Genomic DNA, 24661 nt, shown 5'->3' on the forward strand with positions numbered 1-24661 from the left:
TGAAAATTATCAAGGGAAAAAAAATGTGCATTGCACATGTTCTTTAGAAATTTGGTAAACGATTTCCTTCTTCACTCAATTTTACTTTTTATAAAAAATTTATCTTGAATAGTTAATAGTAACTACAATGGGCTTTGTTAACCAAAAAAAAAAAAAAAAAAACACTACAATGGTCTTCGTCGCGTGTAGTCCTACTAGTCGCCGGTAGTTTTTAGTTAATTCCTTAATTTGGGTTCAAAATGTTAGCTTATTCTGCTTTATGACAGACCGGTGGGTTAGTTTGTTTGATTTTTTTTGTGAAAAATAAAATTTATTAAAATTAATAAAAAAATAATAATTAAAAAATTAAATATAAATAAAAAATAATTAAATTATAATATAATTTTTTTTATTTTTAATTTTAATAAAATTATTTAAAATAATGTCAATTGAATTATTTTTATTTTAAAAAAATAAATTACATAATTTGAGTATATATACAAAATTGTAAAATAAAATAAATAAATTTAATAACTAATAAAATAAATAAATTTAATAACTAAAAAAAAATAAAAAGCAAAAAATAAAAAAAAGTATTTAAAAATTATATAATTATTAATTTTATAGTAGTAATTATTCTTTTATTTATTAAAAAAAATAAAAACCTTTGGTCCGGTTCACCCACCTCCGTCAAAACCCACAAATTTGATGAATTTTTTATTCAGTGGATTCTAAATCCTAGTCCGACCTGTCTTTTTTTAACGAGTTCGGCAGATCAGCCGGGCAGGTTCGACCGTTTTGTCACCCCTAGCTCTTCAGCACGTAATTTCCTAATCGAGCAGCGTTAACTTCATTCAGCTACTACTGTTCCAAAATAATAAGATTTGTTAACTATTCATACCTTAACTCAAATTATAAACCAGATTTAAATTAAGCTAAAAGGCTCAATCTAAAAAATTGGTCTTTGCCGTCTATCCGACTTCCACAAAGAGATTGGATCAACACCAGCAGGCATTCATCGTTTATCCAAGAGAATAACTGTCTCATAAATCTCTCTCCCACTTTTAGAAGAGAGATCTCAACCACTCTAAAATAAAGGGATGGTTATAGGAACGGTTATCCACCATTAGAAGTGGAACTATCCAACAGTGGTTATTGACTCATCACCTATAAATACACTGATACTGGATTATTTAAATTAATTTATTCCAACAAGTGGTATCAGAGCCATCCATAATTGAGTCATTGAAAATATTAAGGTTTTTTTTTCACGGGATCAAAACATGTTTGCTTATTACTTTCTGTTTGGATCGAATTCGATTTTCTGGATCCGGTGAATTTATATTTGTTTTAGTGTGTATACATTAACTTTATAAATTGAAGTGCCCTCTTTATATGTTGATTTATTTGTTAATGTCATGTTCGAACAACATATGTGTGTGGATAATGATTATTCATGAATTCGTTCTTTTTTTTTGAAGAAAACGGTTGAATATAAGTTGCCGATAGTATATATGAAATTAATCGGCGTTCTTAATTTCTTTGAATATATATATATATATATATATATATATATATATATATATCTATACCAATATATAAAACCAATACCAGAGTTTGGTGTCCAATTTTTATAGACACCATTTGCCCTCAAATAATTCATTTTACAAATTAAATTTATGGACAAAATAGTAATAATATATTTTTGTTTATAATTAAAAAAAAGTCATTAACCCATTAAATAACTGCTGTAATCGTGAGGAAATTAAATAACTGCTCCACTTATAAATATTCCTCACTATCGTCGATCATTTTTCCTGCATCTTGCTATCTTTTGGTTCTGACATGCATTTACTAAGAAAGGGATACCTGCAAATCATCGTGAGAGGATTTGACAAGGAAGTTGATACAATTTTTATGCCAATTCCATTGCCAAATACAGGTACTTTTTTGAAAAATAATAATAGACGTCATGATAATACAAGTGATTGGTATTTTATATTTACCGTTTATTTTATTTTTGAGTACTAATTTTTAATTTTTTAAAAAAAATTCAAAGAACAAGTACTCTTTATCTTATTCTATTTTTACATCTAAAGTTTGTATTTTTTTTGTATAATTATAGATCGAGCACTACTACTCAAATATATTCTATAGTACTAAAATTTATCTATAAATATATTCTATATTTACTAAAATTTATCAATATTTTTTTTTTGCATTGTTTGATACGTGTTATCAAAGTCTATGTTTATTAATTGATACGTATTATTAAAGTCTATGTTTATAATTTCCTAAACTATCTAAACTATTAATTATGTAGAGTATTGAATTTGACATTTATTTATAAAGAGTACTAAAATTGACCTTTACTAATTTTTTAAATTATTGTAAAAAGATTAATTAATTTAATATTATTCATTGTCATATGATTGGCATATAAAAGATGTAAAAAAATTTATACTTACCAATGGTAGAATAAAAAATCTCTACGTATATTTTGTTAATTTTTTTCTTTATTTTTAATATATTTTATATTAAAAAATATTATTTTTCAAGATAATAAGTTTGAATTTTGGTAATTTATTGAGTCTAATTGAAATAAACACATTGAAATATAATAAACAGAATCGTTAATTCAACATTTATTAATGAATAATTACTAAAAAAATATTATCTATACCAATATATGATGGGATATGGAATTGTGGTATCCAATTTTTTCTTTTCTTCTTATTTTACCCCTGTTTTCTTTTTATTAAAAATTGACTTTATCCTATGACAGGACTTAAAAACAGATTTCAATCAAAAAAATTGCTACTACGTACTCAATTCTTTTTATTTTATTTTATTTTTTTAAAAACTGGCTTTAACCCACGACAGATTTAAAACTGATTCACTTTCAACCCACGACAGAATTTAAAGTTGATTCACTTTCAATAAAAAAAACTATTAATACGTACTCAATTTAAATACCGATTCACTTTCAATAACAAAAACTTCTGCGCCTTCAATCGTATTTTACTCAAGAGAGTTAAATATTTGTTTCACTTTCAATCATGCTCTTGCAATCATTCTTTTTCTTTGTGTCTTGCTACCTTATGTTCTGACAAATATAATTGAAAAATTCAACGAATCAGCAATCATAATATATCAACTAATATAATTCCTATTCCAAATCCATTGTCAAGTACAGAATTAACTACAATTAGACAAATGGTAAGAGCCACCCATCATCATCATCATTTTGTTTCAGGTAACATAAAACTTAATATGTATTATGATAATTTAATTTTTTCGGCTATAAATTCAATTTTTGCTTAATATCTGTATTCTACTCTTTGAAAAATCTAGAATTGAAAGCGCATGATAATGGAGTTGGTCCAAATAACAGAAGTCATAGTAACATAATTGGTTGGTATTCTATAACAAAATTGATTAAATTAATATACACTATTTATATATTTCTTATGCTTATTATTTAACTTAAAAAAAATTACATATATAACAGAGCACTCCTTAATAAAAAATACAAAAAGTTACTAAAATTTGGTGTCCAATTTTTTTTAGACTTCGTATATCCTTACATAATTTATTTCATAAAATAAATTTAGTGGACAAAATAATAATTTTTTAATATTTCATCTTTATCATATAGTATATAAATAATTAAAAAATTAAAATAAACAATGTATTCATAAAACTAATAATAACAAATAGAATAAAGAGAAAAAATATTAACATATCGCTTATTTTTTTGTCATGTGTATTTTTTAATTTGAGTGATTAAATATATTTTACAAAGTAATAACTATAAAATGAAAATAAATTTATTGCTCTAAATTATTAAAAGAAGTATTGAGTACTCTTTAACTAAAACTTTTATTATAAATTTATTACAAAAAAAATATATTTATGTTTCAAATTAATATAGATGCTTGGGATAAAATATTAAAAATAAAAAAATATGCATTTATATTCTCATATTAAAAAAATAAATGAAGTCATTTTAAACACAAAAATACTACGTTATAAGATAATTATAAAAAGTTGTCAAACATAATAATTTTATTATCAAAATAATATTTATATATTGTGTTAAATTAATGTAACATAATGATTTTTAATATACTTTAATTTAATTTTTTTAGTTTTTATTTTAATTTATATATTTTCATATTTTAAAATTTTGGTAATAATATATATATTTTATAATTTTAAAATAAAATCAGGAGAATTCTGACTTAAATACAAACATAATGATAGAAGAAGAATACAAGAATATTGATATTTCATCTCATGTATTTAAATACATGGCATAAATAAAAATTAATCCTTCTTATTAAAAAATTATTTTCCATTTAAAAATTTAACAAATACCAAAATTTGATCACAGTAAAATGGATCATAACTTTATAAAAAATTTAAATACTATATTAAATATTACAAACAATGATTGGATAAATAATTTTCAAATTCTAAAATTAAAAACATAGATAACGCTTTACATATTTATATGAGTTACTGAATCAATTTTTATTGAATAACTATCTTAAATATCAATTATCAAAAAATGCTACTATATCAGCCAATAGTAATAATAATCATGAGACACGTAACATTATTTATTATTAAAAAATATATTAATTTAATAATATTAAATATGTAATAAATTCCTAATGTGAAATGTTAAAATATAAACACAAAAAATAAAGATAAATTAGAGTATAACAAATAAACTATTTTTTAAAAAATATTTCTGCAATCTTAACGGACAAAATACTCATCATATTGTTAATTTATCATAATAAATTAAAAAAATAAATTTAAAAATGTCACAAATTAATGGACGATATTCAAACTTTGAAAAAAATCAATGAAAAAAATATAATAGAAGAATATTATTTTTAAAATATTCTCTGTTTCGGAATAAAATTAAACAAATTTAAAATAATTAAAATCACCTTTATACGCGACATAAAAGTTAACTTTAATCATGATAACTAATTTTAATCTTATGAATTCAAATTATGCTTATTATCTGTATTGCTCTTTAAAAATATAGGTCTGGAATCACATTATAATGAAGTTGTTCAAGTAAAAGATGTGGTGATGTCCTAACTGGTTAGTACCCTATATACTCAAAACATGTAATAACGTCGTTTTAAGTCATTTTGCCTACACATTAAATCTTAATATAGAAGATTAACAAAATTAATTAACTTAATTTACGCGATTTGATTTGGTTTCTGAGAACTAATTTTTAATTCTTTTAAGATAATCTAAAACATATTAAGTTTGTATTTTTTTTTTTGTATTAGTGTAGGTCGAGACATACACCACGGCTACTAATTCAATGCCTCAATCAATCTCTTATAATGAACCAGTTACAAACAATCCTAAAAGCCATGCAAATATGAAGTTAGTACTCATTTACTCTACTTATATTTTTAATATTTTATCTTCATCGCATAATATTCATTTAAAATATTTTTTGTATTGAATAAATTAAGAGGTTTGATATTATGCACTACTATATAAAATGCCTAATGTTAAACAAAATGATGAATTCTATAATAACAAAAATAAAACAAATAATTAACAAATACTATAAATTTTAAATAGGCAATACATTCATAAGACTAATAATAACAATAACTTTGTAAAAAAATTTGGTAACAACATATATCTTTTAAAATTAAATAGTAAAATTAGAAAAGATCTACCTTAAACACAAAATAACAATTATTGTAAAATAGTACAAAAATATGTCTTATTTTATCTCATGTATTTATTAATGTATTGTATAAATTATATGGATCCTTTTTATTATAGAATCTTTACCAATTAAAAATTTAATAGATAGTAAAATTTGGTCATGGCACAATGTGTTCTAATTTTTTAAAAAATATCAAAATACTATATTAAATATTATAAGTCAATAGGTAACTAAACTAAAAATCCTCAAATTAAAAATATAGATAACATTGTATATATTTTTATGAGTTACCGGACAAATTTTTATTGAATACCTAATCTAAGTACAAACTAAAAAAATGCTACTACAAATATTATTTAATATTATTTAATGGCAATAACTGTAATACACATAACATCATTTAGTGATGAAAAATAAATCTTAATTAAATTACAGTAACTAAATAATAAGTCCTTGATGATAAAAAAAATTATCAAATTAAAATTTAATAATGTATGAGAATATAACATAAACACAAAAAAAAAAACAAAATAAAGTACAATGAATAAACTAATTTTTAAAATATTTTTGCAATTTTAGCGGACAAAAACTTCATCATATCGTTATTTTGTCATAATAAATTTAAAAAATTAAATTAAAAATATTATAAATTAATAGACGACAGTCAAAATTTTTAAAGAAATAAAATAGAAGCATTATCATTCTGAAAATACTTTTTGTATATTTTAGAATAGTTGAGAATAAAAATTTACTCTATCGAATATTTCACCTCATATATTACCTAAAACTTTAAACTATGACGATTTTATATTACCTCTTTAAATAAGATCACGTCAATATTAAAATAAAAAAATATTTATCTAATAAATTTGAGAAGTAAATAATATATTAACAGAAAAATAAAATTAATTTCTTAAAAACAATAGAAAAGCGGCTGAACAGGCACGTAAGTGCCTGTTGAGCCGCTAGTATTAATAAAGAAATAAAATTAATTTCTTAAAAACAATAGAAAAGCGGCTGAACAGGCACGTTAGTGCCTGTTGAGCCGCTAGTAAAAGATAATATTAAAACTTAAATTTGGATACTAAAATTTTGAAGTGAGTCATGTAAACTATGTACAATTACTCTCACTTACAATAGTAGGTGTTTTATAAAATATTTATTTATTTATTTTTAAAAATATAATTTTTTAAATTCTAAAAGTATTGGTATTTTTTATTTAATTTATAGTGCAAATAATATTTTAGTTTATTTTATTTAATACCTAATAAATTTAGATTCGATTTTTTTTTCACATGATTGAATTATAACTTTGCTATTGTATCATTGACAATTTTAATTTTTGTCTTAATAACTATTTTCTCCTACTATAATGTTACGGATTAAATATTTTTTAATTTAATTTATATTGTAAATAGTAATATTTTATTTCATTAGTTACTTGATAAATTAAAAGAGATATAAGAGTTTGGTGTCCAATTATTTTTTTTATTTTACTTCTATCACTATAACCCAAAACAATCGAAACAGTTATCATTAATTACCATATTCTCCTATTTTATTTATTAATTATTCTTATAGTTTGATATTTAAAAATAAAAAAAATAAGCATTCTCATTTCTTTAATTAATTTTTTCATTATTTATAGAGAAATAAAGGCCTATCCAGATTCAAATCTATATTTTAGCATACCACTTATAAAAAATAAAAACAAATATAAAAATCCATGATATTTAAGTAAAATTATCTTTTATAAATAACTAACATTTATTTTCGTTTATATATACTCTTTTTAAATCAGGATAATATTATTATCATTATTTTTTTAACTATGTTTTTTCTTACCTCTTTAGGTGTGCTTTTATAATTTAACATTTTAAAACTTTTTATAGTAATTTTATGGTAAAAAAAATATGATATAAATAAGATTACGTCAATATTAAAATAATATAAAAAATATTTATTTAATAAATTTAAAGGGTGAATAATATATTACCAAAAAAAAATTAATTTTTTTAAAAAAATAGAAAAGCGGCTGAACAGGCACGATAGTGCCTGTTGAGCCGCTAGTATATATGAGAAGAATCATTCGATCGTATTATTATTATAATTATCATTCAATTATATGAAATCCTTGATTCTTGTTGTCCTTCTGAAATTGACGCAATACTGTGAATTTATATATATCACGAGGTTCTCAAGAAAATTTTATAAATTTTGATCCTGTTACATCAAGCATGACAATTGATATATTAATCGAATATATGTATTTTGTATTTATTAAATTATAATTGTCTTCAATTTAATTATATGTGCCATTAATTTGGTATAAAAGTAATGGGTTATCCTCTTAGGATATAAGGATTAATATGTATATGTCACTTATGCAAATATTAATTGATCTAAAAAGAGATTTATATTTGGCCAAGTTATGTGTACATAATAATAATAATAATAATAATAATAATAATAATAATAATAATAATAATAATAAGAGTAAAGTATCGTTTTTGTCTCCAACGTTTGGGATAAATTCTATTTGTGTCTCTAACGTTTAAATCGTCCTATTTGTATCCCTAACGTTTGTAAAAGTGATTCGATGTTATCCTGCCGTCAATTATATATCATGAACGCTTTAGTTTGAGTTTTAAAAATCTCTTCTTGAAGTTAGAATACAAATATCTGGGATAGAATCGATGATCCACTCAGAAAAATAGCTCATCAAAAGTTGAAACTAATTCCTACAACATTTACATAATTCACTTTTCTAGGGAGATAATTGAATCTAAACACAAATAGTGGGTATAATATTAAAATCGAACACATCCAAGTGAGAATAATTGAAAAATATAATCCGATTTGTTAGTATAATTGATAGTAGGATAACATTGAATCACTTTTATAAACGTTAGGGATACAAATAGGACGATTTAAACGTTAGGGACACAAATAGGACTTACCCCAAACGTTAGGGACAAAAACGATACTTTACTCTATGATTGTTACATAAGAAAACTAGTAACAATTCAGATTATCATACCCATCTTTTATAAAGATTTGGTTTTAAAATAAATTGATTGAACATTATGCTGCCAAAGTAGTCTCTGTTGTGAAAATTAATTTATTCAAAACATTAGGAATAAGATGATATGTAATTCATGCCAATATTGGTCAGCCCAAAGGAAGGTCTATATTTGGCCGAATTACATACACATATTGATAGTAAATACGTGTCTGGGTATAACTAATTAAGAATAAAGTAATGTTTATTATTTATACAAACAATAATCGGCCCAAAGGAAGTTTATTATTTGGCCAAATAATAAGCATTGCACACTTTTGTTTATTTTCTATTAATTATGCGGTCAATAATCGGCCCAAAGGAAGGTTATTGTTTGGCCAATTAATAGAAAATATATGCGGTAATAAATAGGTTGTGAAGTTTAAGTTTCCATGTGCGCATTAAGTCGGTCCAAAGAAAGGCTTAATGTGTGACAGGAATTTTGACAATATTTGATTACTGCAATGAGAGTATCACTTACAGTTAATTTTTCTATCCAAAGATTGAAAATTAATGTTGTGCTAGATATCTCAATATAGATTTTTACCCATTAATTAACTAATATTTACTGCATGTTCTTTTGTTCTAATCCAGAAACTATGGCTTTAGCTACCAATGTTTCTGCGCAAATTAGCAGTATTCCTATGCTGAATGGTTCAAACTTTAAAGTTTGGAAAGATACCGTGGAGATTGTCCTCGGTTGTATGGATCTAGATATAGCTCTTCGAGAGGAGAAACCCACTTCCACTCCGGAAAACTTCAATGAGGTTAAAATAGAGAAGTGGGAGAGATCCAATCGAATGAGCATTATGATCATGAAACGCTCAATTCCTGAGGCGTTTTGGGGCTCAATTACTGAGGATAAAGATGCCAAACAGTTCCTAAAGGATGTTGAAAAATTCTTTACTAAGAATGAAAAGGCGGAGGCAAGTAGCCTTTCGAGCAAACTTGTCTCCATGAGGTATAAAGGTAAAGGGAACATAAGGGAGTACATTATGGAAATGTCTCATCTTGCTTCAAAATTGAAAGCACTAAAGTTAGAGTTGTCTGAAGATTTACTCGTGCATTTCATTTTGATTTCCCTTCCTGCACACTTTGGGCAATTCAAAGTGAGTTATAACACTCTTAAGGACACTTGGTCCTTAAATGAGCTTATATCTCACTGTGTGCAAGAAGAAGAGAGGCTGCAGCAAGATAAGACTGAAAGTGCTCACATGACTTCATCTTCTCAGTATAAAAAAAAGCGTGATACTACTCCGGATGTGCCTTCTAAGCAGATAAAGCTAAGAAACAAGATCAAGTTTCAACTTGTTTCTTCTGTAAGAAGGTGGGACACATGAAGAATGATTGTACCAAATATGCCACATGGCGTGTAAAGAAGGGTATAATTCTTACTTTCGTTTGTTCTGAGGCTAGTTTAAGTTATGCACCTGTTGATACTTGGTGGGTAGATTCTGCTGTTACTACTCATGTAAGTGTTACTATGCAGGGTTGCCTGTGGAGCCGACCACCAAATGATGCTGAAAGATACATCTATGTGGCAGACGGCAATATAGTTGCAGTCGAAGCTATAGGAACCTTTAGATTATGTTCCACGAGTGGATTTTACTTGGATTTATTAGAGACATTTTATGTACCGTCATTTAGATGGAATTTGGTTTCTGTTTCTTGTTTGGACAAATCAGGTTATTTTGTTCGTTCGGAGACAATAAAGTCAGTCTCTTCTATAATTCGAATAATATTCACTCTGGTCATTTGGTGGATAATCTATATAGCCTTGACTTAAATTCCTATAATAATGAAATACTGCAAACGGGTACAAAACAAAAACTAAATGAGAATTCGACATCATTATGGCACAAACGCCTGGGTCACATCTCTAAACAGAGAATTCAGAGGCTCGTGTCGGATGGAATTTTTGGACCCCTAAATTTGGCGGACTTTGAAGTCTGCATTGAGTGCATAAAGGGGAAAAGGACAAACGAAAGGAAATTAGGTGCAGAGAGAGCTAAAGATGTCTTAGAACTGATACATACCGATATATGTGGCTCATTCCCTACTGTCTCTTAGAATGGACAACGGTACTTTATTACGTTCATAGACGATTACTCTCGTTATGGATATCTATATTTAATTCATTAAAAGTCCCAAGCCTTGGATGTTTTCAAGTCTTTCAAAGCTGAAGTTGAACTTCAACTTGGAAAGAAAATTAAAGCTGTCAAATCTGATCGTGGTGGTGAATACTACGGAAGATATGATGGTACAGGTGAGCAACGTCCCGAGCCTTTTGCTCTTTTTCTAGAGGAGTGTGGTATTGTTCCCCAATACACCATGCCAGGAAAACCTAGCATGAATGGTGTTGCAGAGCGAAGGAACCGAACTCTTAAAGACATGGTGAGAAGTATGATTAGTCATTCTTCCTTGCCTGAATCACTCTGGGGAGAAGCCTTAAAGACCGCAGTGTACATCCTTAATAGGGTGCCAATCAAAGCAGTTAACAAAATCCCATATGAAATTTGGACTGGGAAAAGGCCCAGTATAAAGCATTTGCATATTTGGGGATGTCCAGCTGAGGCGCGACCTTATAGGCCGCATGAAAGAAAATTGGACTCAAGGACAATTAGTTGCTACTTTGTTAGTTACGCTGAGCGTTCACGGTGGTACAAGTTTTACAATCCTGCATCAAGGCCTATTTTTGAGACGGAAAATGCGAGATTTCTTGAGAATGTTGAGTTTGGGGGGAAAGAAAATATTAGGAATGTTGCTTTTGATGAGGATTCTGTAACTGACAATGATTAGGTCTTTGTACCTATTATTGTTCAAGATACAGTTATAATACAAGAGCATAATGAGAATCCTACTGCAGATCCAGTTACAGTACAAGAGAACAATGAGAATATTGTTGTTGCTCAAGATACTGCTACAGTAAAGGAAAATAATGAGAATCCTCCTCAATCCCAATCCATACAGCAAGCTCAACAACCTCAAGAAGTGTCATTAAGGAGATCCAATAGAGAAAGGAGAAAATCCATCTATGGTCTCAAACAAGCTTCCCGTCAATGGTATCACATGTTCGTCAAGTCATTACCTCATGGTTTTGAGGTAAATATCATAGATGAGTGTGTATACCGCAAGTTCAGTGGGAGTAAATACATCTGTTTGGTCTTATCTATTGATGACATTCTATTTGCCATTAACGATATAGGTTTGTTGCATGAAATTAAGAAATTTCTATCGAACAAATTCAAAATGAAAGATTTTGGTGATGCCTCTTTTGTATTAGGAATCGAGATACTAAGAGATCGCTCTCAAGGTATTCTTGGATTGTCACAAAAGAACTATATCGAAAACATTTTAAGTAGATATGTCATAGAAAGTTATAGACCAATGGACACACCCGTAGTTAAAGGAGACAAGTTTAGTCTCAAGCAATGCCCCAAAATGTTCTTAAGAAGACAACAATGCATGATAAACCTTATGCATCAACACTAGGGAATTTAATGTATGTTCAAGTCTACATACATCCCGATATATCATTTATAGTGGAAGTGTTGGGTAGATACTTGAGCAATCCAGATATGGATCACTGGATAGCTGTTAAACGCGTAATACGTTGTTTAAAGAGAACAAAGGATTACATGCTTATTTATCGGAGATCAGAAAATTTGGAGATCATTAGGTACTCTGATTCCGATTTCATGACATATGGTTGCGAAACTTTGTCACTAAGCTTCATATAGTAGATGACATTGAAAGGCCATTAAAGATATTTTGTGACAATAAGTCAGCAGTACTATACTCCAATAACAATAAGAGCTTGACAAAATCGAAGCATACAGACATCAAGTTCTTAGTTGTCAAGGAGAAAGTTTAAGAAAAACAGATTTTCATAGGACATATAGGAACAGAGTATATGCTAGCAGACTCATTACCAAGGGATTGACCCCTAAAGTTTTTCATGAGCACACTGCTCGGATGGGTGTCAATATTTGTGATGCCTTGGTTTAGTGAGAGTTTATGCTATATGTTCTATGACAGATATTGAGTTATTTTTCTGCAGAATTAAGTTGATGGTTTATTTTATGTTATGTGAAATGTTCATTTTGCAATATTTGTATTGTGTTTGATCTCAATAAAGTTAGACCAGCTGAAAATAGACATGCATGAGATCACTTGGCATGTAATTTCCATATTACTCATCCAAATTTGATCTATGTCGTTGAGTATATTAGGATGGTGATTGGCGTAGTTTAGTCACGACATTTAATGTGATCAAAGCTGCGGTAGTTCCATATCTAATGTATGAGACGGACCAGATTGTTAAAGTAATGAAAGAAATAGCATTCAGATGTGCGCATAAAGTTTATAAAGATGTGATTATGTCAAGAAATAATATATGTATAGCCCAAGTGGGAGATTGTTAGGAAATTATTTGATTTCCTAACTTATTTGTGGGCAATACATATATTAATTATAATCACAAATTATGCTATTTCAAATTAAATAACTTATATAATGATGATCTCCTTTATTGTTATAAATGCTAAATTGAATAAGTCATTATTACTTTTGATTTGGAATTAAATGAGAATAAAACCAGATATTATTTTTGTTCCTTAGATAATTATCTTTTTGGATCTTAGATATATTATCTTCTGGGCTTTAGATACTATTTTATTTGAGCTTAAGGGTTTAATGGGTGCCATGCTCAAATATAAATAGGCCTACAGGGTTTTGGTCCCCAATATGCCAAAGCCGCCTTTGTTACTCTTTCCCCATCAAAAGAGTTGCAGTTCAGCCTCCTAGAAATACAGAAGGTTTTGGCTGAGGAAGATCGAAAAAACCACAAGATCCAAACTCTTCCGGTCGTATGATTTATGTTTATGAATTCAGGTACGCTTCCGCATTCGAGTATGATATATATTTTTGATGATTCAATATGGATGATCTGGATTATTTAAATTAATTTATTCCAACAAGATCTACAGGTATACTTAAGTTCCAATATACTTAAACTTGCTAACTTAGGCATCAGAGTGTCTTGTAGGTACCACCTCCTACCTTTTCAAACACATAATTCGAACGGCGGCTCTCAGGACAAATCGAAGACCCACCCTTTGAACGTTTGGGCCTCGTAATCAAACCCAATCCACATCCGATTTCAGATAATCCCGAAACCACTAACCATAGCCTGAAACTGAGTCTGAAACCTCACTAAAGAGCAAAGACTTGAGACCGCAGAGCCATGAGCCCTTTACGCATGAGGAAAATAAACGAAGCCCATTGCCTTTAAAAAGTGAAAAAGGAGCATGAGAATTAAAGCATTTACGCGCTAACACCATTCAATCAAGAACCAACAGTCAGCAGTCAGCACTGCAAGGCTTGTTCAAGTGGCATGACCGTTGGTCTATGAATCCATATAATATGCGTGTGAGTGTTATGAACCCAAAAAAAAGAAAAGAGAAAAAAAAAAAAACAGTCAAACCCCCATCCTCTAAACTAAAATTAAAAAATAAGCATACATCCAAATAAGCTTTTAAAATATTTTATATCAGTTTTGCCTTTAAAAAATATTTATTATATTAAAGTTCTTAAATTTTATGAAAATTAAATATATAAATTTTTATTTTAATTAAATTAATTATTTTTATTTAAACAAATAAATTCTAAAAAATATTACGGAATGACCAATATGACATAGAGACTATTTAGTGATATACTTAAAGTAAAATAAAATATTTGTTTTTTTTTTTTTAATAATTTTCCTTCTCACTCTTTTGCGCACACAGAAACAGTCACCTACAAACTTTCTCTCTGCGACTGTTGCTGTCTGCAATCCCTGACTCTCAAGCACTCACTCCAATGAACCATTCTTCCAGATCCACCACCGCCGTTTCCCACCATAATGACCATTCTGCCCCTCCCGAATCCAAAATCTCCAACCCCGCCCTTACCATCCAATCCGCCTTCCGCGCCCACCGCATCCGCACCCTCTACCGCAAGATCTCCACCGTCAATTCCGAGGCCGACCGCCTCCAGCGCCTCATCCAGAGGCAAGAAACCGTGGACGCTGTCCGCACCAACCCACTTCAGAAGCTCGCTATCAACGAGTCCCTCATGTCCCTCCTCCTCACTCTCGATTCCGTCCCCGGATTCGATCCAACGGTCAGGGAAGCTCGCCGGAAGATAACACGCCGGATCGTGAGCCTCCAGGAGATCCTGGACTCCGTGTCCGAGTGCAAGTTCGATGAATGGGGTTGGTGGAACAGTTACGACGACGTTTTGGTGAGGAATTGGGACCAGGTGATTGAAGACATGGAAGAGAGTGTTTGCAGGGAGAGAGGTGGCGATGATATGGATAAGTTCTGCGCCCAATATTTAGGGTTCCGCTGCCTTCAAAGGTTCCTTCGTGAACCCTGATTTCAATTGCCCCCTTCAACATGTATAAGTTACTTTGTTGCTTGTGTATGAATATTTTAGTCTCTATAGATATGTGCTTTAATTAGCAAGTGTTATATGGTGAAATGAATAGCATGTATAGATCTGTTAAAATACTACTAAGATAGCATTTGATGAAATTAATACACAATATATGATGTTATAGTTCACAAAGTACAGCATCCTTCAACTATTGGATTTGCCACTGTTCCGATTTAAGGGTGAAGTAGAAACTTTTATTTTCTCACATGTTATAGTACCTTTAGATCTAGTAGTGTGGGTGATTAGGTGTGGAGTAGTAGAGTTGATGGTGGTGCTAATTGAGGCAGTTGCATTTGCACTTGAACATGCATCTCTTGCAGTCAGAGAGTGTAGGGTAGCCGCCTTTGTTGCAGTCGCACTTGCTGATGCAATCGGGCCTTGAACCCCCACCCCACAAGCACCGAGCCATGCAGTGCAGGATTGGGGTGCATGAGGGACATGAACTTCTCATCTGGTTCACTATGCAGTCCTTGCACCCCATACCATCTGACGGCATGCAACTCAGTGCAGGGGAAGCCATAACCACTACCATTATCACCAACACCGCTTCTACTTGGACCCCCATTGCATTCTTCTTTGCCTCCATATTAACCAGAGTTACCAAGTTATTCTTTTAGGTATCTATCTATATACCAGTTTCAGAAGCTAGTATATAAATTTGGGGAAACAGTTTAAGGTAAGACTGAATTTAAGATCCATATGAGGGCATCGAAAAGTGGGGATGCATTCATTTGGAGAGGGTTGCCTGATACTGATATTAAACTCGCACTTGCTCTCATAAAGTCTCTGGCAGCACAAATCTGTCTTGGTTTGCACAATACTCATATTTGTCAACGCTATCATCTATGGATTGCCATGGACATTTGATTTGGATAAATACTTGCATGATCTTATTAAAGTGGGATGTTGTTTTTAATTTTTTACTAACTCTGTCATGAGTCATCAACTTTGAGTGTCAGCATAAGGATATGTTAAGTAGCAGCCTGATTGTGTGTGCATTGTGTCAGCGAGAATACATCACCAAAGTTTTTATCTTTTGATTTTTAAATTGTATTTTCAGGACATTTATTGATAAAACAGTAAAAAAACTAACAAAAAAAAAAAAGGTTTTATTGCATTTGTGAATTTTTTAACAAATGTCTTGAACAAAATCTAAAATTAGAGACAACGAATTGAAGGATCTAAAATGATTCCTCCGATAAATTCAATAAAATCTATGCAGATCCTCAACTGCATGTCCAAAATACGCTCGATTTTCCAATCAAACAAATGTACTGAGTAGGAACTCAAGGGTTCTCCCAAATCTCATTCTACATTTCTAGTCACGTGAAAACAAGCAAACCTCAAAACGCCATAAACTTCCTTCCCAAACTCCACTACCGCATTCAGCTCTCCCATGGCCTTTTCATAAACCCGGCACCTTGCCAGCGCCGGAAAAAACAGCCGCAACGCTGTCTCGTACACAAACGCCACTGTCAAAATCCACGACACCACTCCCGGCAGACGCCACTTGCTCCCCCTGGCCCTCAGCCACTTCTTCACTGCCACCTGTAAGTAACATAATCAACCAGAACGAGTTTAGAAAAACAGAAATTCTAAACTGCCAATATTTTATCAATTTTTTACACGTATACCTTTATGAATATAATAATATCAAATCAATAAAGAATATAGACAGATAAATTATTATTATTTTTTAGGAAGAAATGAACCTCAAAAGCCAAACAAGTCCCGTGAAGCATAAAGAAACAAATGGCATCCCAGGAAGGCTCCCACGGTTCCCACGCGCCGCGCCTCTCACGCTTGATGTAATAGAACACGAGCTCGTGCATGGCGGCAGACACCGCAAAAGTGGCGAGTATCGCGGGGAGCGGCGCCCACCTCGTTCCAAGGAGACGGGTGGCGGCAGTCACGACGGGCTGGTACACCGTGGGCTGCAAGACTTTGTGGACCACGATGTTCCACCTTCTCCCCCAGAAATCCTGCAACGACGTGGACAAGTAAGGCTGGTCGAACTGCGGCTCCAGCTGAACACCGAGAAACTTCCGTGTGAAGAAGGAGAAGACGAAGAAGATGAACTCGAGACCAATGTACATGTGGAGACTGTACAAGAACAACACGAACTTTGGATGAAGACTCTGTTTGGCAGTATAGAGAGGGATGAGAGTGGCTAACACCACAATCGCTGTGGGGAAAGCGTAGTTGAGGGATGGTCTTTGAATTTCAGGAGGGTAGTTTTGTAATTTGATAGGGAAGAGGGAGAGGGGGACGAACTGGCGGAGGGGGAGGAGGTGGTGGAGGGGACCTTTTCCGAAGGAGAAGAGGAGGAGCTTGAAGGTGGTGAGCCAGCAGAGGATGAAGGCGGTGGGGCCGCCGAGGTGGACGGAGGTGACTCGGAGAGGGAGGAGGAGGAGGATCACTATGGCGGGGAATATAGCGGCGAATCTTGAAGACCCTCCCTTTGGGATGAAGTTTCCGATCGTACGGCAGTAGCATACTGTTGCTGCTGCTGTTGTCCATACCATTATCAAGTTCAACGCTTCTCCTTCCATTAAATGCCTCATCAAAAATCAACTTTATTTGCACTTAATTATAAACTCTCCTTTATCAACTTATCAACTTAAGCGCTCTTGTCAAATATATTAACATCATAAAAACAAACTTCAATTAAGAAAATAAAGTGATGTTAGTGACGTATGACCAAAGAAATTATATTTACACCTTTCTTTATTCAAAATAACACACATTCATTATATGCTATAATCTTTAATTAATTACTATATAAAGATTTTTTTATTGAATAGTTGTGTAAATAATACATCAAAAAGCTTTTTATTAATTACTTTTATTTTAATACCAGAAATAAAATTTATTTGGGTTGGATAGTGGCCTACTGGCCTGAATTTATATTAGATAAATATTAAAATTAAATGAATTTAATATATTATAAAAATTAGATTAACAAATAAGAGGTGTTTCTATAATAAAATATGATCGGATCCATCAAAGTACAAACTATTTAGAAGTAATCCAGTAAGTAAGAAGAGAATTGAGTATAACAGGGCCATTTCAATTAACAAAACAACTTTATTTAGGGTTAATAAGATGGTTTATGTACTCTGTTATGATACATCCTTATTTAGTTATTTATAATTTTCCATGTACAAATATCGTTACTTCTTGGCTATTTTATTTTAAATGGATTAGACAACTTCTATTTCTAAACATTACAAATTTACTCACACCACACTTATATACTTAATATTTAAAGGTTTCATACTTTCATCTCTACTTGTCCTAACTAAATTTGAACCCAAATACATTTATTGTAAGACATATGTAGTGACCACTAGCTAGACCAAACTCTTGCAGCCTCCTTGGCTATTCTAGAAACCGTGACTCGTGTAACATGCGGATATTACATATTCTATTATTTCATTTATTTGCAATAGCCCACATGTTCTTTAAGAGAAATCAACCTCAGTCGTTTTATTCTTCTTGCTTTGCGATTTTTACTTTTTTTAATATCTCCCTTTACTGTATAGGAGAATGTGATGCTTAAAATTTTTTTTAATTTTATTATTTTTATTATTAATAAAAATATTATTTATACATTAAAATTAATTATATATTTTGTGTATAAATATATGTGTTGTTTAATTTATTTTTAACATATATTTTGTATTTTTTTATGAACATATATTTTATATTTTAATGTATATTTTATATTAATAGTTTATTTTAATGTCTAATTTTAATATAAACTTAGTTTATGAAATGCAATTTGAGTCTCTAGCTAGCAATGCTTTTCGTTTAATTTTGGAAGACTCATTAGTCGTGAAGATGATTTTTCATACCGTGACAAAAGACAACGACAAAAATAAGCTTATACTAAATTAATCGGCAATAATTAAGGTGGAGGATTCGCTTGGTACGTTTTCTTGGTTATGACTTATGAGTGTTACCAACCACCATTTTCCTTCATAAACTGTAAACAAAGTTATAAAAATCAAGAATGGCGTCCTTTCCCGTTCAAATTCAACCAAGACCAGGTTAATTTTAAAATACATCATGTAAAGTAATGAAATCAGTATTATATTAATTTATATATTTTTTAATTAAATAATCAGTCATCAAAATAATTAAACTTAAAATAAATCAATAATCAAATTTATTTAAAACAGTATGATAAAAAATAAAATAAAATGTCAAATACATATATTTTTTTGTGAACCAAATACATATTTATATATATAGTGATTGAATGATAACTAATTTTTTGTGTACGGTGTACCCATAATATCATGGTAACTTAAACTTAGCTTGACACACCTTGAGCTCTTGGCATCAATCATTTTTGTCTAATATAAAATTTAATAACAATTTTTCAAACATACCTATCTAAAATTTTGATTAACCTAAAAGAATTGAGAGAGTAATTAACCATAGTTAAATAGTGTACTCTTGCATAATATTAGTTAAGTAACTCGTTTGCCCTCAAAGGCTCAAACCATGCCTTATCCACAAAGAAGAAAAAAAAAAAAAAGAGTAAAATCCCACCCCAACCTTTAATTATTTTGCAAACTTTCATTTCGTCCTTCGTCAATTGAAAAATGATACTGTAACTTCTAACCATTATTTCTGCCAAATTTTTTGTCTCCTCTATTAATATTTGTCTATAGTTAACGGATGTTACTTATATATACCGTTAACTCAACATGTGTCAAGCAACTATTTAAAGAGATAAATCGCCTTCTATGACTCAACAAAAATGCTGCATTTTGCCCCCCTCTTCAATAATTTTTCCGAACCTGATTTTGCTAATGGTTTAGATAATTTCACTATCAGCGAAAAAGTAGGACAAATACAAATCATGACGGTAATTGAAGGCAAAGCCTCCGGTACAGTTCTAGGGGGATTGAAATTGTACAGAAATTGCAGTGATGAGCTCGCTATGAATGTGCTTGATTCGTCGGAGTTGTTAGAATTTAGTAATGATAGAATTGTGAATTGTAATAATAATGGTAATGCTATGGTTGAGGTTAGTGAGGTTAGTGAGAATTGTGGGGTTGGTGATGGTGATGCGAAATCAAAAAGTAGAATGGATCAATTGGATAATGTGGAGAGAGCAGAGGTAATGGATTATCAGATTTGGAGGAAGAAGATTCAATGCGTATGATAGGTAATAGTGATATAAAATTGGAGGATGGATTGTGTGATAAGAGTAGGGGGATTGAATCAATTTGATAATTTTAGCGTGCAATTGAGGTTGGAAGACAAGGAGAAAAGAGAGAATGAGAGAATGAGAGAATTAAGGAGGGAGGGTTGTCCGATTTTAAGCATTCAGAGGATGAGGATGAGGATAATAATAGATAATGATAGGTTATTCCTCTATGACCTTTGGCTCAAATGACTTGGATGATTTTCTGCTAGATAATGATGGATTTGATCGAGGTTCTTAAATGTCTATTTTTTTCTGCGAGAAGCAAAAATAGAACAATGAAATTGAACAGTAAAAGGAAGAAGAAGTAAAGTGTTCTTGACCTCTCCAAAACGCAACGTTTTGCTGAATTATCAGGGGACGATTTGTCCCTTTAAATAATTGTTTGACACGTGTTGAGTTAATAGTACACGTAAGCAACATCCGTTAATTATAAACGGAGACATTTATAGAAAAGACAAAAAATCCGACAAAATAAAAGTTCGCAAAATGATTATAGACCGAAGAGGAATTTTACCCAAAAAAAAAAAGACAAATAATCAGGGAGCAATTTTTGGGATACAAAATTGCCAGTGGGCCTTAAAGGAAAAGGAGTGTGTGTGATAGGGTCTTGACAAAAAAAAACCCCGAAATAAACCCCACAATCAACAAATCGTTTGAGTAGACAGAGGGCAAGATTCTACGGCCAATTAGCCCAAACTACTTTGTATTAACAACAATTATCTATCAAATAAACGAATAGCAATTTCATTTCATCCTTCAAAGTCAAATCCTCTCATCATTGTTAAGATTACCCGGTCTCAGACAGGATTAGAAACAAATAAACAATGGAAAAGTAAAAGGAAAAAAGCATTCAAGCAAACACCGAAGAAAATTTCAGCCGAAATAACAAGGACTAAGGATTAAAACATAATAAGGATAAACCACCAAAAATGCATCCGAATTATTTTGTCGCTGATAAAAATCTCTCAAATTTTGTTATCGACAAAAATATTCTTAAATTATTTAAAAACGTAATAAAAATGCACATTCGTAAATTGAGACGTTCTTTGTTAACGGGAAAGGGTAATGTGACAAACACAACTTCTTATATGACAAGTGAAACTTAGACATTGGTATGTGAACCACGTCACGCTTTCCCGTCAACGGAGCAAGTTTTCTTTATCATGACTGGGCATTTTTGGCACGTTTTAAAATTATTTGAAGATATTTTTGTCGATGATAAAAATTGGGGACATTTTGTCGACGCAAAGATAATTCGGGTACATTTTTTGTGGTTTACCAGCACAATAATCATAATGGAGAAGTAGGTCCACTCCTATTGCCAGTCCTTGCGGATATCAAAAGTGTAATTGATCTCCAAGTAGCATATATTGTCATCATCAACAAACTGAAAAAGGCAACAATAACAAATAGGAAACAAACAAATATGAAAAACTTAGCTATCTACAATAGAAGTTTCTACTTTCTACACAAGAATTTAATGACTTGTGAAGCAAACAACATTTATTAAAATAGTAAAACAAAAGTGTCTCAAATTTGAATTTTAAATTAGTAGTTGAGGGTATACACATGAAATCCGGCTCCAAATTTATTAGAGCATTTATCCTTAATAAGATCATATATCATATATTTTCTTGTTCTCGTTATCCTGAATGGATCAAACTCTTCTAAAGTGAAAAAGTAGGTAAAGTGAAAAAAATGAGGATCTAATCCCCATGGAGCAAGGTAATCGGACTCACACATGATGAAAATTACAAATTTAACTGTGATTAAATTCTCACTTTTTAATTTTACCAATCTCTTTACTTTAGATGATCTATTTTCTGTCTCTAGATACTAGATAGTGCCTCATGAAAAAGTAGGATAAAAGTAAGTAAATTCACACACAAGTTACCGTTTTTGCTTTTTGTATTTTTGTCTTTGTCTTAACTCATTATCCAAGAGTATGCAGCATGCACATCATAACCATAATCATAATATGGTAGAAGTTTACCTTGCTTTTAGCTACATATGTCCCTCTGGCAAAAATCCCAGAAGGTGTTGTCTCTTCAGGCATCTCATGCGTGTAAGGTTCTGTTTGGGGGCTGAATGTTCCAATCATCTCTTTCGTGCTATCAACTGCATCCAACCGAGGCTCAACAATCACATTAGTTCATCTACAAGTAGTTATCTCTTTGCCATCATAATTTGATTCAAAGTATTTCATCACAACTTGTGTGTATCATCATTCAAAGTATATATGATCTTAGCATTATTGTCTGCTTATTTGTTCAAACGTTCAAATTAGATATCAGCCAAAGAGATTATGACAAAAGAAACAACAAAGTTAATAATGTGGTGTGTAGAAGTTGCATACCCTTTAGACCAGTCTTCCAAACAGTGTTGGTGTATTTGAGGCCTGAAACAATGTTATTGAGGACCTGGAAAGTGAACATAAGCCTGTATTTGCTACCTTCTTTCAAAGTAAACCACAAACCATTCGGCGTCCCTCCCTCTGGTATTGGAAGAACAATATCAGGTCTACCAGCTGTCTTTATTGCAAGGCTCAAGATCTTCACTTCTGGCTCCAGAGTCTCTGATGAATCATCAATCCGATAACGCATGAGAATTCAGTTCATGTGAGGAAATGAAGCAATTGAAAGTGTTTTCAGTTTGAATTTCATATTTCAGAACTTATTAGTATAGAAATAGAGAGACATTAAGGGATAGAATTATACAAATTTGTTTGGAGAAGAAAACAGATTCAGAGACAAGAATAAAATGTCTCTTGTCTCCATCCCAAGAATAATATGGATATAATGGGACAACAAACAAACATAGAAGAATCAAGGCTCAGAAAGATTATACCAATGAAGAATTAAATCAATTTAGGGCAAAGTGACATTCATTCTGTTCTGGATCATGTTTGATGAAATGATTGAAAAAATGTCTAAACCTACCTTCATCATACAGAAGTTCATACTAACCTGAGGCCCAAATACTACAAAATTTCATAGATAACAATATAGAGGGACAAAAAATTGAACAAGTTAAATTTAAATGAATTTAAATAAAATTACCTCCAACAGAATTGATGTCAACACTTCCAAGAAGCTGCTCCTTCCACCTCCTCAAGCTCTCATCATCCTAAAACATATCATTAATTAAGAGAAAAGAAAGTAAAAGAAAGAGAATAGTTAATTAAGGGAAAGATATTATGGTACCTTATCCTTTTCAAGCTGCTCCTTTAAAGTGCACTGAGGACCCAATTCAATCTTCTTATCATGATCATCATCTTCATCCTCTGTTGCAACAATGGAACTCTCACTCCTGTGCCTTCTGAGTGTTCCTCCTTCTCCTCCTCCAGAAGCTCCTTCATCGCCACTCTCATAACCCCGAGAAGGGGTGTTATCATCTGCGGCACCTCCCATGATGTTTTTGGAATTCAAACCCACTCCAATGCTCAACATGAATCAATATCCCATATAAAAAACACGACAAAGTTGTTTAATTTGTTGGATTCTGTAACAGAAAAAGAGAAGAAAAGCAACAAATAAACCCCCACCAGTGGTAGAATCTTCCACAGAACGAGAAAAAAGAAAAAGAAAAAGAAAAGAAAGAAGGGTTTGAAGTTGGAAGAGGTAGCTCGAGGTGCAAGAAAAGACGCCAAGAAAGCAGAGGGAGAGAGAGAAAGTTCTCAACTTTGTTTTGTTAGGAAGAGAAGTGAGAGAAGAAGAAGGAAAGGGTCATGTGGTGATCCGAAAAGAGAAGAGATTGAAGCAGAAAAAAATGGAATGGAGTGAGAGAACGTGGCGCTCACTCTGTTTTTTTGTGTAGAAGCGACCTTTTTCTTTCCCTCATCTTCAACACTTCAACGGATAAATTACATCATTTATTTTTGTTTTATGCACAATTTTTATCTAAAAAATGTTTTGTCTTTTTGTGGTTGTTTTGTATGAAATGAAATCATTGTAACTATAATAACGTTTAGGGAGAATGATAAATTAGTCTATGAGTATTTAATTGGTGGATAAATTCGTTCTTGAAGATTGAAAAATATAAAATTGTCTCTCACCATTCAAAATGTGTGATAGATGGATTTTTTTGTCCAAAGTACTCCCTCAAATCTAATAGAGACAGCTTATGTGAGATTTATTTAGTGTGTTATGTGCCTATTTGTTAATACAGTATTATTAAAAAAATTTTGTGTGTCTGTTGT

At 31.0% G+C, this 24661-nt stretch overlaps 4 protein-coding genes across 4 annotated transcripts; 1 reads left to right on the top strand and 3 right to left on the bottom strand.

Moving 5' to 3' along the window:
- The first annotated feature begins 14621 nt into the window (after nucleotides 1–14621).
- On the top strand, nucleotides 14622–15895 carry BAG5 (BCL-2-associated athanogene 5). The gene has a single exon (XM_016342042.3). The coding sequence runs from the start codon at nucleotides 14622–14624 to the stop codon at nucleotides 15177–15179; it is 558 nt and encodes a 185-aa protein (XP_016197528.1). The 3' UTR covers nucleotides 15180–15895.
- Nucleotides 15277–15825, bottom strand: LOC148566574 (uncharacterized). The gene has a single exon (XM_088483765.1). It carries the CDS (start codon nucleotides 15823–15825, stop codon nucleotides 15514–15516), a length of 312 nt encoding a protein of 103 aa, XP_088339891.1. The 3' UTR covers nucleotides 15277–15513.
- A 437-nt stretch (nucleotides 15896–16332) lies between the features above and the next one.
- On the bottom strand, nucleotides 16333–17861 carry LOC107638688 (putative long-chain-alcohol O-fatty-acyltransferase 5). Its single transcript, XM_016342043.3, has 2 exons — nucleotides 16952–17861; nucleotides 16333–16787 (listed from the first exon to the last, which is right to left on the bottom strand). The coding sequence occupies exons 1-2, from the start codon at nucleotides 17801–17803 to the stop codon at nucleotides 16545–16547; spliced, it is 1095 nt and encodes a 364-aa protein (XP_016197529.1). The 5' UTR covers nucleotides 17804–17861; the 3' UTR covers nucleotides 16333–16544.
- Nucleotides 17862–21186: 3325 nt separating this feature from the next.
- Nucleotides 21187–24318, bottom strand: LOC107638689 (Immunoglobulin E-set superfamily protein). The gene is made up of 5 exons (XM_016342044.3): nucleotides 23667–24318; nucleotides 23523–23589; nucleotides 22820–23038; nucleotides 22457–22581; nucleotides 21187–21850 (listed from the first exon to the last, which is right to left on the bottom strand). The coding sequence occupies exons 1-5, from the start codon at nucleotides 23910–23912 to the stop codon at nucleotides 21779–21781; spliced, it is 729 nt and encodes a 242-aa protein (XP_016197530.1). The 5' UTR covers nucleotides 23913–24318; the 3' UTR covers nucleotides 21187–21778.
- Between the last annotated feature and the right edge of the window lie 343 nt (nucleotides 24319–24661).

The sequence above is a fragment of the Arachis ipaensis genome, chromosome B4 (genome assembly GCF_059453495.1).
Source record: "Arachis ipaensis isolate K30076 ecotype BB chromosome B4, ASM5945349v1, whole genome shotgun sequence".
Lineage (NCBI taxonomy): Eukaryota > Viridiplantae > Streptophyta > Magnoliopsida > Fabales > Fabaceae > Arachis > Arachis ipaensis.

What these genes read in the sequence shown, in the direction of transcription:
- BAG5 (XM_016342042.3), top strand. Translation starts at nt 14,622, where the DNA reads ATGAACCATTCTTCCAGATCCACCACCGCCGTTTCCCACCATAATGAC.
- LOC148566574 (XM_088483765.1), bottom strand. Translation starts at nt 15,825, where the DNA reads ATGGAGGCAAAGAAGAATGCAATGGGGGTCCAAGTAGAAGCGGTGTTG.
- LOC107638688 (XM_016342043.3), bottom strand. Translation starts at nt 17,803, where the DNA reads ATGAGGCATTTAATGGAAGGAGAAGCGTTGAACTTGATAATGGTATGG. An exon ending in GGACTTGTTTGGCTTTTGAG is followed by an intron (nt 16,788 to 16,951) that starts GTTCATTTCTTC and finishes TGTTACTTACAG; the next exon opens with GTGGCAGTGAAGAAGTGGCT.
- LOC107638689 (XM_016342044.3), bottom strand. Translation starts at nt 23,912, where the DNA reads ATGTTGAGCATTGGAGTGGGTTTGAATTCCAAAAACATCATGGGAGGT. An exon ending in TTGGAAGACTGGTCTAAAGG is followed by an intron (nt 22,582 to 22,819) that starts GTATGCAACTTC and finishes GGTTGGATGCAG; the next exon opens with TTGATAGCACGAAAGAGATG. An exon ending in CATATGTAGCTAAAAGCAAG is followed by an intron (nt 21,851 to 22,456) that starts GTAAACTTCTAC and finishes TGCCTTTTTCAG; the next exon opens with TTTGTTGATGATGACAATAT.